General features: G+C 41.1%; 2 protein-coding genes across 3 annotated transcripts; one reads left to right on the top strand and one right to left on the bottom strand.

Moving 5' to 3' along the window:
* Positions 1-1,427: 1,427 nt before the first annotated feature.
* On the bottom strand, positions 1,428-2,843 carry LOC131647624 (uncharacterized). The gene has a single exon (XM_058917497.1). The coding sequence runs from the start codon at positions 2,841-2,843 to the stop codon at positions 1,428-1,430; it is 1,416 nt and encodes a 471-aa protein (XP_058773480.1).
* A 2,569-nt stretch (positions 2,844-5,412) lies between these two features.
* Positions 5,413-7,540, top strand: LOC131610829 (transcription factor bHLH113-like). 2 transcript variants are annotated; one of them, XM_058882890.1, is made up of 5 exons: positions 5,413-5,963; positions 6,071-6,184; positions 6,297-6,359; positions 6,468-6,581; positions 6,914-7,540. In XM_058882890.1, exons 1-5 carry the CDS (start codon positions 5,616-5,618, stop codon positions 7,106-7,108), a joined length of 834 nt encoding a protein of 277 aa, XP_058738873.1. In that variant the 5' UTR covers positions 5,413-5,615; the 3' UTR covers positions 7,109-7,540. The 2 variants fall into 2 exon arrangements, with proteins under 2 accessions (XP_058738873.1, XP_058738865.1); XM_058882882.1 differs by having other exon boundaries at positions 5,414-5,963; positions 6,062-6,184.
* The last annotated feature ends 6,431 nt before the right edge of the window (positions 7,541-13,971 follow it).

Genomic DNA, 13,971 nt, shown 5'->3' with positions numbered 1-13,971 from the left:
TGCCGGGGAGTTAGTGATTGAAGTCATCTCGGCTACGAAATCGGCCAGTGCCTGAGCTTTCAGCGCTTTCCTGCTTTCGTATTGTATGTCGAATTCGGATAGTTCGAGGGACCACTTTAACATTCTTCCGGCCATGTCTGGTCGGGTGAGAAGTTGTTTAATGGGTTGATCTGTTCGGACGATGATGGTATGGGCGAGGAAGTAGTACCTTAGCCTCTTGGCCGCAGTTATTAGGGCCAGCGCGACTTTTTCGATTTTTTGGTATCGCACCTCGGGCCCCTGTAGGGCCTTGCTAGTGAAGTATACGGGCTTCTGCCCGTCTTCAATCTCTCGGATCAAGGCCGCGCTGACCGCCTCATTTGAAACGGCCAAGTAGAGATATAAGATCTCGTTGTCGCCAGGCCGGGAGAGGACGGGCGGTTTTGAGAGCACTTGCTTAAGGTGGGATAGCGCTTGCTCGCATTCCTCGGACCATTCGAAGGTCGCTTCCTTTCGCAGTAGGTTAAAGAATGGAAGGGCGTGCTGGGCGGATTTCGCGACGAAACAGGATAGCACCGTGAGCATTCCGTTTAATACTTGGATGGATTTTTTATTGTTAGGAGTGGGGAGTTTCGAGAATGCTCGGCATTTATCTGGGTTGGCTTCTATTCCTCGTTCGGTTAAGTAGAAACCGAGGAATTTTCCTGCCCGGACTCTGAAGGTGCATTTCTCCGGGTTGAAGCGCATCTTGTAGGATCTAGCCTGCTCGAATACCCGCTCGAGATGCGTGGTGTGATCGGAGTCTTCTCGAGACTTGACGATCATGTCGTCCATGTATACCTCGAGGGTGTCGCCGATTTCTCCTTGGAACACCTTGTTCATCATCCGTTGGTACGTGGCTCCGGCGTTTTTGAGTCCGAAGGGCATTACGTTGTAGTAATAGTTGCCCGAGTCGGTCATGAACGCCGTGCACTGCTTGTCGCTCCTCGCCATGGGGATTTGGTTGTAACCTGAATAAGCATCCATAAAAGATAATAATTTGTAGCCGGCCGAGTTGTCGACCAGCCTATCAATGTTAGGTAACGGATAAGCATCTTTGGGACATGCCCGGTTAACATCAGTATAATCAACACACATTCTCCATTTTCCATTAGATTTTTTGACTAGTACAACGTTTGAGAGCCAAGTTGAATACTTGGCCTCAGAAATAAAATTGGCCTCTAAGAGGTCTTTTACAGCTTTCTCGGCAGCCTCCGCTTTCTCGGGAGACTGCTGACGCCTACGTTGAACTATTGCCTTCGCGGCTGGATCAATGGAGAGGTGGTGGCAGGCGACCTCAGGATCGAGTCCGGGCATTTCCGCTGCGCTCCAAGCAAACAGGTCGGCGTTGGCTCGAAGGCAGGCCACGAGCTGCTTCCTCGGTAGGTCTGGGATGCCCTTACCGATCTTCACCGCTTTGTCGGGGTTGTCGCCCAGTGGGACGAGCTCGAAGTCCCCGTCAGGGACAGGACGGACGGGGTGAGCTGTCTTTGGTCGCGTGTCTTCTTCCGTGAACTGACGTTGGTCGGCTGATGCTGATCGTCCTGAGGATGTTTGTCTTCGGCCCTTGGCTTCTTGTTGGAGCTGGATGGAGGGGCGATTAATTGCAACCCCTTTACAGAGGCGTCGAAGATCCTTCTGGCGGCTTCGATGTCGGCGTTGATGGTGGCTACTCGTCCTCTTTTTGTGTAGAATTTCATCTTCAAATGCACGGTTGAGGGGACGGCAGTGAGTTCGGCCAGAGTAGGGCGCCCGATGATGCAGTTATAAAGGGTCTTGCAGTCAATCACCAAGAATCCCGTCTTGACCTGTCTGGAGGCTTCCCCTTCCCCGAAGGTGACGATCAGCTCGGCGTAACCCCAAGGTTTGGTGGTTGCCCCGTTGAAACCCTGGAGGTCGGATCCCACATAAGGAGTGAGGTGCGAGTCGTCTAGCTGGAGGGTCTGGAAAAGGTGGGAGTATATGATGTCGACCGATCTCCCTTCGTCGACCAGGACTCGTCGGACGTCAAAGTTTGCCATCCTTGCTCGGACGAGTAGGGGGATCGTGGCGTTCGGGGCTCCGCCGGGAAGTTCTTCCAAGTAGAAAGTGATCGGGTCTGACTTCCCTTTGAATTTTTGTAGGGTAGGGCCGAGATCCGAGTTGGCGCTGATCAACTCATCGAACTTCCTCTTCACCGAGCTGATGGTTAGGGAACCGGAGTCCCCGCCGTTGGATATGACCATCGCGGTCGGGAACCCTTCCCACGTGCTGAAGGCGGTCGTCACTCCGACTGAAGGAATGAAGTCTTCTGGTCGGGTGACAGACAGCGCTACTTGTAGTGGTCTACTATCTGGCGAGTTTCCCTCGTCAGAGTTCCGAGGGGCTTCTCTTTGGGGAGGTTCTCCCTTCTTCGTGTATTTGGATAGGCGACCCTCTTTAATCAGAGTCTCGATGGCGTCTTTGAGATGCACGCATTCGTCAGTTAGATGCCCATGACTCTTGTGGTACTTGCAGTATTTAGATTTGTCGGTCCCCGGTCGGGTGGGGTTTGACTTCGGGGGCCGGATGCTAGAGTTCTTGAATTCAGTGCTTTTGCACTCGACCAGGATTTTCTCGCGGGAGGCGTTCAGGGGAGTATAGTCGTTGAATCGACCGGCTGGTCCTCGGCGTTCTTTGGAGTCGCGAGACCTATCATCTTTCCTCTTTTCATGTCCTCGACGCAAAGCCGAGTCATCGAGGTTCGAGCTGCGAGCAACATCATTGCCCCTCGAAGATTTGATCGCAGCTGCTTCGCCTTCCTCGAAAGCGATGAAGGCTTGGGCTTTGCGGAGGAGGGCGTTCATAGTGTGCACCTTCTCGGTTTTTATGGCCTTCTTGAAGTCGCTTCCGGGGAGAAGTCCTCGTTCTAGGAGGTATCTCTTCATGTAATCGGCCGTCTGTACTTGGACGGCCTCTTTGTTGAACCTATCGAGGTAATCTCGAAGGGGCTCGTCGGGTCCTTGGATCACGGCCTCGAGGTTCGCTTCCGACTTTGGTTGCCGACGGGAGGCTGTGAAATGGCTTAAAAAGAGTTCCTTGAGCTCGGTCCAGGAGTGGATGGAGTTGGGGCGAAGGTTCCTGTACCAAGTCATTGCTCCTTTCCTGAGAGTGGTCGGAAAGATGCGGCATTTGATGGATCCCCGGACGACGTGATAATCCATGACGGCTTCGATGCTCCGAATATGGTCGTCAGGGTCAGTTGTTCAGTCGTACTGGTCCAAAACTGGTGGTTTTTCCATCCCCCGTGGAAGGCGAGCTCTTCGGATTTCTTCGGACAAGGGGCTGCGGAAATCCTCCTCGTCGCTAGGTCCAGGGGAGGTTGAGTGTCTGCCTCGTTTGGATTTCGTCTGTGTTTTGCCCAAATTTTTGCGGTTGTCCTTTGGAGGGGAATGCTCGCGGGGTTTCAACACAGCCTTGGAGGGGCCTCGGTAGTCCTGTTCGGGCGAGAGGCTCATGGTTTCAGTGGTTTCGGGTCTCTGATTCTTCCTGCTCTTTCGCACTGGAGAGCGGGAATATGATCTCTAAGGACGATGCCTCTTAGGCGGGGAGCGCGAAGAGGATGGGGAACGCCGACGATGCCTCCTTGGTGGTGAGCGCGAGGAAGAGTAGGAACGCGATCGGTAAGGTCTCAACGGGAGGGAACGATACCGTCGCTTCCTCTCTAGCTCATGAAAGCGGTCACCTTGGAGTTGGAGGAGACGGTTTGTCTTCTGCAGTTCTTTGAGCAAGAGGAAGGTGGTGGAGTCGGCTTCCTTGGGGATGTTGTCTTGCTCTTGTTCGTCTTCGTAGTGAACTCTCCGTCTCTCGGAGGTATGAGTGAATGAAGAAGAAAACTGCCCGTCTCTGGCGTCAGTTTCGTTCAGGTTCTGGGGCTGCTCGAGACCGTTCTCGGGTTGAGGTTGCCCGTTCCCACGGTTTTGAACCTGTTCGACGTTCTGAAGCTGCTGTCTTCTGTTGGATTGTGAGGCCTCCTGCCTCTGTCCCCTTTGCCCGTCAGTGGTAGGCTGTTGCCCTTCCCGGCAAGGTCGGTTCGTCCCCCCAGGGTTGGACTCCTCGATGAGCCGTTGCAGGTGGAAGGGATCAGCGCTTGGGACGTTGGTGTTGTTGTTGTCAGCCATGATGATCGTGAATGGATTAGCTTTGATCTTTGTTAAAGAAGGGGAAGCAAGATTCCCACAGACGGCGCCACTGATCGTACCTGATCAGAAGAATCGTCGCTGGCCGCTCGGAATTGGATCTTCTAGAATGAGGAGGGGGTGTACCTGCAAGGTACTCCGATGCCAAAGTGAGAAGAGGAGCAAAGGAGTGCAAGTACGAGCTAAAGTGAGTAAGAAGTGAATACCTGACCCTCTAGTAAAAGAGGGTATTTATAGCCCCCAGCGCTGGGCCATGATCCCGCTGTTGGGTTGGACTTCCAAGCCCAACTAGGAGACTGCCAGGTTTCCTGAGCGGAAATATCGGAGGTGCGTGAGTGCCCTCTGTCCTGGTTAACCGCTCCGAAGTTTAAGGGAGATGCGGTCTTTTAGGGACCACGTGGACTTCGCATTATTCGTGGGGTTGGATGTGAAAGGACCTTCACGAGGAGCAGGGTCCTCGGCAGAAAGGATGTTCGCGGGGAGTAGGGTCCTCGGCAGAGAGGATGCTCGCGGGGAACATCTCTGCCGGGCGTCAGATGGTTCACAAGGAGGGTCAGGCCGAGCGTACCTGAGACGGGCATTCTAGACCCAAACGTGGGTCATAGAGGGAACTGGGCCTCTGAGGTTCATTGGGCCGAAACGATGTTGGGCCTAATTCAATTAAATTTATATTAAAAACTATTTATGTTTTTTAAAAATAAATTTTATTTAAAAAATTATAAGTTTAAATACCATTTTAAATAGAAAATAAAAAATGAATTAATAAAAATTAAAAATCATACTTAAAAATTGTTATTAAACATGACTTAGCGTGTTGATCTGTCTAAACAATTTGTAAAATAACTAGTAATATTTTTATTATTAATAATATTTTTTCTCCTCTAACTTAAAAAAAAAAAACTCTCATAGGAACTTGTTCCATTAAAATAAAATTTACTGAAAAATATAATATAAATAATAATTTAATTATACTATACTTTTTATTTTAAAGTAATTATTACTTTAAAATATCAATATAACATTTATTATTATTATTTCCTTAATTTAGTAACATATATATATATTTTTAATAAGAGTATATTGAAGGAATTGCAATGATGCATTGGATAGCTCAAACACGGTTTTCTCGGGCCAGGTGGGTTTGACCATTGGTTACCAAAAACCGAAGCCAACCTTGGAAATAGCCCACTCAGCCCAATTCTTGTAACTCTTTCTTTTCTTTCATTTTGATTCTACTGTCACACACACAAAGAACAACAGTGATGACATTAACCTCATTACAACAAATGTCTCTTACCATCACTGCCACTTGACATTTCTGTTTTTTTCTCTCTCTCTCTTTTAAACAACCCCTCTCCCCCAAAATGCATCCACATTTCCATTTCAATCTTTGAAAAACTAACCCAACAACAACAACACCTTTCTCAATCTTTGTTTTTAATGGAGACCCCAAAAGATGAACTTCAAGTAGTGGACCATTTGACCACACCACCAACAACAACTGGGACCAGTTTCTCTCAGTTACTATTAGCAGATGACGATGTTCTTGTGGCTGATAATCAAAACCCATTGGTGGTGGGTCTTGATCATCATGTGGACCAAACCTTTTCAACTTCTTCTCTTTTCTCTCTTCACAACACACCCAAAATGCTTTGTTTTGGTGGTAACTACCAAAATGAAATTGAAATTACTCCTCAGAAATCTGTCATCACTTCTAGTGATTCTTCTTCTGCTTCAGCTTCTTCATGCAACCACATCAACAACACTGCTTTCAATAATGCCAATAATGTCTGTCTTTGTTTATTTAAGAATCATGTTGGTTTTGATTGTTTTTTATTTTATTTTTTAAAATTTTTTTCTCTCTCTAATTTTTTTGGTTATTAAAGAGTTTGCAGAAAAAGCGGAATGGGTCAGGAGGACAAGAACTAGGGACCAGGGCAGGTGTTGGAGGGCAGAAAGGTCCTAAGAAGACCAAAGCAGACAACCCCACTTCAACTGGACATGCAAAGGTAACCAAGAAAAAACCAACTATCAAACATTGCATGTCCCTCTCTTGAACAAACCTATCATTTTCTAGGATAAAAAATTGTAACATGATTTCTTTTTTCTATTATTTTGTAGAAAAAAGAGAAACTTGGCGAACGAATTGCAGCATTACAACAACTTGTTTCTCCCTTTGGCAAGGTCTATTAATTTTTCAATCTTATTAAATTAGAATTTGGGAAATTGTGAATTGAATTTAGGTTTTGGAAATTGAAAATTGAAAATTGAAAACTGAAATTGCATGTGTAGACTGATACTGCTTCCGTGCTTCACGAGGCAACTGGTTACATAAGATTCTTACATGATCAAGTTCAGGTTCTGTGCTCTCCATACCTCCAACCTTCACAAATTCAATTTCAAAATGTAAGTCTCATCATAAAAATATCTAGTACTATTCCAAACATTTATTTATCTATGTTTTGAAATTGTTCTGGGCCGATCAAAATAGTTCACATTTCTTTTCTAAAGAACCAAATCGTAAAATTTCTCACATCCAAAATAGACAATAACAGAAACAAACATAAAATACAGCTAGTTGAAGTTGGGGTGGGGTCCACTTGATGGGGACAACACTGAACATTTCTTTACTGATTATATGTTCACATTGAGCAAAGTCATGTTGTGACAGATTATCCATTTAAGGTAAACTCTTGATGACATAAGATTCTTGATTGTGTGTGTACGCGTTATTTCAGGGGGACGGAGATAACAATGAAAGAGGAGAAGAAAACACACAAGTGAACAAAGATTTATCTAGCAGAGGTTTATGTTTGATCCCTGTTGGATGCACCTTACACGTGGCAGGTAGTAACGGTGCTGATTTTTGGTCACCAGCAACAATAGACAACAACAATGTTGTTTCACCTTCCACTACTATTGCTAAACAGTAGGGGTAATAAAAATTAATTAATGGAATTGAAAAAAAAAAGTTGCATCTTTTGAGAAATGGGTTTTCATGTCTGCTCAAATTGGAGATGTACTCAATAGGATGGTGACAGGTTATTTGGAGAAGGAAAAGAAGGATGAGAAGGTAAACTTTTGGAAAAGGTAAAGAGGGGTTAACAATTAACAAGATTAGGTTAAAGTTTACACATGGGGTACAAATGAAATGTCATGATTTTGTCCTTAATTATGTAACATCTGTTTTTGGGGGGTCACTTCACTTCTATATTTTCTATAGAAAGAAGGAAATATTTTATGTAGGGTTTTGATCTATGTGGCCTTGAACTAGGAGTTTAGGATGCCCATATAATTTATTATATATATTTTGTCTATGTAAATTTTGGTAGACAATACATCAAGTTATTCCAAAATATTCTCAACTTTTTTGCAAGGACTAACAATATGATAACGAAGTCTTGAAAATGTTGAAAATTTCACTCCATTTGAATAGTGTTTATAGTAGTATTTATTAATTGAAAAAATTATTTTATTTAATAATTTATCATAAAAATATCTTTTATTAATTTAATTGTTGAATTAAAAGTTCTTATTTTATATATTAACTCTATAAATTTTTGTAAAATTATAAATCTATTTTATATTTAATCTAATAATTTTTGTTGAATGGATAATGCAGTGTTTTAAATTTATAAAATTATAAATCTATTTTATATTTAATCTAATAATTTTTGTTGAATGGATAATGCAGTGTTTTAAAATCCGGAAAATCCGGACTGTTCTGACCGGTTAGACCGTGAATTAGAGGGTAGAGCGGTCCGGTAAGATCATTAGACCATAGTTGCAATTAATCTGGTGAAAATCAATGTGACCCGGCCGATTTACTGGTCAGGTCAATGAGCCGATGGATTTTTTGATCCGACAGATTGATTTTTTATGTTTATTTTTTAGTTTAATTATAATTTTGATCTCCTATTTTTATTTTTTTAAAGTTTTGGTGTCCCTGTTTTAAAATCCATTTTATTAATATTTATAATCATGTTAATTAATTATAACAATTAAATAATGTTAAAATTGTAAAATAAATTTTTGTCAAATTTTAAGAATTAGACATGTAACTTTCAAAACTATTATGACTATATTATTATATTATTATATGTTTAATATTTTACAATTATAATATTTTGCAATAATACAGTTTTCATTAAATTTTTTTATTATTAATCATATAATATAATAATATAATAATATAATAAATTTAAAAAATTAGAAAATTAATTATATGATAGAATAATATTATATATTAACAAAAATTTTGAAAAAATATGTTACTAAAGAAAAGTAAAATTATATTTTTAACATTATTAGAAGTCATGCGATCTGACCAGTGTGACTCGCTGGTTCAACCGACTCGCTGGTCCAACTAGTAATTCTGTGATCCAATAACTTGACCGAGTCGATAATAAATTTAAAAAATTAGAAAATTAATTATGTGATAAAATAATATTATATATTAACAAAAACTTAGAAAAAGCATGTTACTAAAAGAAAAGTAAAATTATACTTACATTATTAGAAGTCATACGGTCTGATTAGTGAGACTTACTGGTCCAACCAGTAATCCATTGTTGGTTTCGTGATATGTGAAGGAGTTGTGGGGGTGTATATCTTGGAGTGTTGCAGGAGTTAATGATGTGGGACAAGATCAATGACTGTAGCTTCATCGTTTGAATACGCGTGCTCTTATGACCTCATTAATAAGTTTTCGTGCAAAGGTGTTCATCACTTCATTGGTGTTAAATTGGTCTATAAGATAGCAATTGCTTGGCACATTATTAAAATAGCAAATCACCATTTATTTTAGTTTTGTTTTGTTGTTCACATTCAGTTTATAGTTTGTTTGTGGCAACTTACTCTTAGTACTATATTGACATATTCACTACAAAACATAAATGATAAAAAAAGAACGGATAGTTTATTTATTTATTTTTGCAAGTTAAATAACTGACATATTAATGAATTTCTTTTACAAGCTAAAGAAAGAGAACATAGACTACAATTTAAACAAAATTGCAGTGTCGATCACAAAATATTATTCAGCTTTGAGATAGGGGAGACATCCATTATCAAGTTAGTGTTAGAAGAATTAAACACCTTAAAAATTCAGAGGCAAGTTTTCAGTCAATTTAAAAGAATTTTGTATGCTCATGTAGAAAATGACACTTCACAACCTTGTCATGCATTCATGCAATTACATTTAAAAGAGCAGGAAATTTAAATTAAATGAATATTGTAGTGTTATATTTGTAAAAGGCCTCACTTAGGGTGATGTTCTTGGACCGCTTTAAAACAGGCAACGATAGAAGATCGTTTGAAGGAAGATATCGCCTAGTACCATAGTCTTTCCTCGCTCCTACATGAGAAACATGGAATAAGACATTTTTTGAGAAGAGAGAAAGTCAAGATCATTAACCGATCCCACGACTCCCTTAGATATAGGGATTCAACTGTCCACTATTGATTAAATGGACGGTGACTCTTTTTGAAAAAGCCCTAGATCCTATAAGTCTCTATAAATACATCTTTCAAGGAAAAGAGGGGAGACCCCATGCAGGCCCGACCATGTGTTTGAACCATAACACAAGGCCTCATATTAAAAATATAATATTAATTTTATATATTATTTGGTCAAAGTTAAATTCTATGTGTTTTTTTTAATGAAAAGATATACTTTATTGATAGATTCAAAAATATTACAGCACAAGCGATCGAAGTCGATCCAGCAAGACATAAAGACTTAGGAATTGTTCTGGACTGGACCGACGCTGGCCCAAACATGGCACAAGGTCTAAATCCATCCTGACCAAGGAGAAGGCCCAATCGAGCTTCTGCTCACCCGGGCCTACACCTGCTCATACACCGGAAATGGGCTGCTCCTGGTTAGGCCTGACAAGTCCACAAACCCCTCGAGCAGGACTGTGGACCGAGCAAGACCGCCTTCAGGGTCTCGAGCAGGCGATTTGTGCAAGCACTTCCGTCTTCCATCCCTTCGAGAACCCTCCTCCTCGTAGGGTTCATTCTGTCTCTAACCCTCCGAATAGGGCAGAATCTACGCGCTCCCGAGAAGACCGTGTCTCCCCTAAAACTTCGGAACAGTTGACCCAGGATGGAGACCACGTGTTAGTATCCACTATACACGTAGATCCTGGTAGTCTCCATTTTGGGCCTGGGCATCTAGTCCAATATGGAGATCTTGGCCCAGCGATGGGGGCTATAAATGCCCTCTTTCACTAGAGGATCAGGTAACTCATTCATTCTCACCTAATCTCTGTACTTGCACTCCCTTGCTCATATTCTCACTTTGACATCGGAGTACCTTGCAGGCACACCCCCATTCACTCAAAGTCCAACAGTAGAAGACCATTGACGATCTAGTCTGATCAGGCACGATTAGGAACTAATACAAAACTCTGGAGCCACTCTAAGGCAAAAGGAGTACACCAATATGTTTCCTAAGCTTGGGGTGAGCCCAACATCTATGCATAATGTTATCCACAATTTTAGGGCCAACTTGGTCCTAATTTCTACTGTTGTTTGTACCAAAACACACCGAGTTTTTGAAAATCCAGATCTCATAGATTATCTCCATGAAAGCACTTTTCAATATTTCCATTATCCAACCCTTCCTATTGCACTGACCTGTCATCCAATGTAATTCTTCTTTCCAACCAAGGGGGAATGCGTGTTATTTATCAGTTGTAAAATATTAAGGATGACAACGGGTAGGGTCGGGTGCGAGTTTCAGACTACCCAAATCCGCACCCGAAATCACCACCCAAACCTGAACCTAAACCCAAAGGCCATTCGGGTGGCAAAATAACACCCACACCCACACCCGTTGGGTTAGAGTTTTTTCACCCAAACCCGAATCCGCAGTAAAATACATAAAATACATTTTTCCTTCAATTTCCCCACAAGTTTCTATAATATATATATTTATAAGCGGGTGGAATTTCGGGTTTCGGGCGCGGGTTTCATACTACCCAAATCCGCACCCAAAATATCGGGTGGCACTCGAACCCAGTCAACTCGGGTTTTTACCCGTTGACTTGGGTTTGGGTGCGGGTGGGTCCCACGGGTTTGAGTCTACCTGCCATCCCTATAAAACGTACTGCCATATTCTCTTTGTGGTCCCACCTTCAAACATTGGATGCTGCAAATCTTCAAGCTTCTCACAAAAACAACATGTAGAGTTGTTAATCATCCCAAATTTGGAGAGTCTACCTTTGGTAGCAAGTCTATTGTGGCATTCCATCCAAGTCGTGTATACTGCTCTTGGTCTAGCATTAGTACAAAACATAATTTTCCTCCAATCCACCATTTGGTTATTTTTTCACAGCTCCTTGTATAAGGCTTGGGAGTTGAATTTGCTATTGCCTTTCATATTCTCCAACGCCAAGGTTTGGGTGGCCTCTTGTCTCATATTAAGACTAGCTTTCAAAATCCATGTGCTTCCTTGTTTTACTTCAATACTCATGAGGTATGCTCCTTTTACAAAATAATTGTGCACCCGTCGAATCTATAAGCTATCCGATTTACCACATAGATTCCATAATAGTTTGCACATGCACACGCTGTTCCAAATATTCATATTCATTATATTTAGTCCACCATGGTTCTTAGGAGTGCATACTCTTTCCCAAGCCACTAGTGACTTTTTGGTTATCATTTCTTTCCCTGACCACATGAATGATCTGCACTCTGAATCCACTTGCTTCAGCACCTGTTGAGGAATAGGGAGACACTGCATCCAAAAGTTAGTTATGGAAAATTGTATACTTTTTATCATATGAGCTAAACCAGAACTGAGCAATCATGTGCTCCAATGCTTCACTCTAACAACTATTTTCTCAACCAGAACTAAGCAATGGTGATTAGATATTTTTTTTACTCGTAAGGGGAATCCCCAAATAAAGAAAGGACAGGGGTCCTTCAGTGAAGGAAATAATGTTACATATTGGCTCCTTCACATTATTCTCCATGTTTCCAAAATAAGCCTTGCATTTAGTGGGATTAGCTACCAGCTCAGTTGACTTAGAAAAGGTATCAAATGCCGGCATCATGAGCTTAATAGAAATATCATCACCTCATGAAAAGAGCAAGAGGTCATCCGCGAAACTAATCTCCAAAATGTTCAAATTTTCCCATTTATAGTGAAAATTGAAGTTCGGTTTCTTCCTTAATTTGTATAGCACTCTATGCAAATATTCCATCACTATCACAAAGAGGAGGGGAGACAAGGGATCACCTTGCCTCAACCCTCTCTTGGCATCCAAACAAATAGTAATCTTGTTATTTACATTTTACCTGTACGAGACTGTTGTGATGGCCAACATGATCCACTTTATGAACTTGTTTTGGAAGCTCAGCTCTCTAAGTATGTCCTCCACAGCCCCCATTCCATCGTATCATACGCTTTCTGCAGGTCCATCTGGAGCATGCATCTGGGGGCACCTCCATTTCCAGTGTACACTTTCAGAAGCTCGTAAGCAAGTAGTATGTGGTCATGTATGGCTCACTTGTATGATACTCTTGAACACTTTGCCTAAACTAGCTGCTAACACCTTTGAGATTAACTTGTAAAGAGTGGTGCAATAAGATATGGGATATAAATCCTTAATCATCTCAGAGTTATTGGTCTTGGAAATGAAAGTAGCCAATGTGCTATTAACAGCTTTGTATAGCCTTCCCTTTTCAAGGAACTCCTCCACAACCTTCATGATGTCTTTTCCTACAATGTGTCACGCAGCTTAAAAATTTTTTGATCTAAATCCATTGGTGCGGTGATGTCAAAATTTTTGATTAATTAATTTTGGATATAATTTTATTATATTTAAATTGGTGTATAAGACTATGTTTGGATATCACGAAATGAACAGAGCAGAATGTAGAGGAGCAGAGTGTGATGGAGTGGAATGAAGTTGAGCAGAACGAAGATACCATTCAATTGTTTGGACATTTTATGATGTAATAAGATAAGTTGTTCATTCCACCCAAGTCGGAGGGGAAGGGATATGAAATTAAGTGATGAAATGAAATATAATTCATACAACTATATTCCGCTCCATCCGTTTTTAAATTATCCAAACAATGGAATGTCATTTTATTCCATCTCATTCTACTCCGCTCCATCCGATTCCATCAATCCAAACAAAGCCTAAGTGAAGAATATTGGTTTTAGTATTAAAATATCATTTATTTAATTATTATTAATAAATTAATTAATAGAAATTGTGAGAAAGTGTGGTTTGGGCATTAAAATAGAATTTAAATAAAATTAGACAGTTGAATTATGGATAACTAAGGGGAAACTAATATAATTAATAAAATAAAAAATAAATACGATTTGTATTTAAATAGATAAGGGAAATAGAACGAGAGAATTGTTTGGGAAAAGCAAGTTGTCAGAAGAGTAAGAGAAAAAGTCCTAACAAAGCAAGAGTAAAAGAACAAACTCCATAACCGTAGATCCAAAGCTTTTTCAGTGAATTTGAGGTAAGGGGAAGAATTATTCAATTTATGGGTGTTTAAGCACGAGGGGGTAATGAGGAGTCATTATCCTCTTTTCTTTTTCTCTTTTATCTTTCTCCATTGATGAATGAATTGAACCTTGAAGGAGTTTGTGCAAAATCTCTTTAGGTGATTGTTGTTAATCCTATTTTTTGTACTATGTTGAATGAATGTTATTAATTGATATTGTATGTATCAAGTTTTATGGTTGATGGGTTCTGAGTTGTTGATGAGCAAATGTTGTTGTTGATGAATTTGAACCACCGTGAGTTTGAAATATGGA

The sequence above is a fragment of the Vicia villosa genome, linkage group LG1 (assembly GCF_029867415.1).
Source record: "Vicia villosa cultivar HV-30 ecotype Madison, WI linkage group LG1, Vvil1.0, whole genome shotgun sequence".
NCBI lineage: Eukaryota > Viridiplantae > Streptophyta > Magnoliopsida > Fabales > Fabaceae > Vicia > Vicia villosa.
Note: the sequence above shows the minus strand (reverse complement) of the source record. Positions and strands in the feature narration are given on the sequence as shown.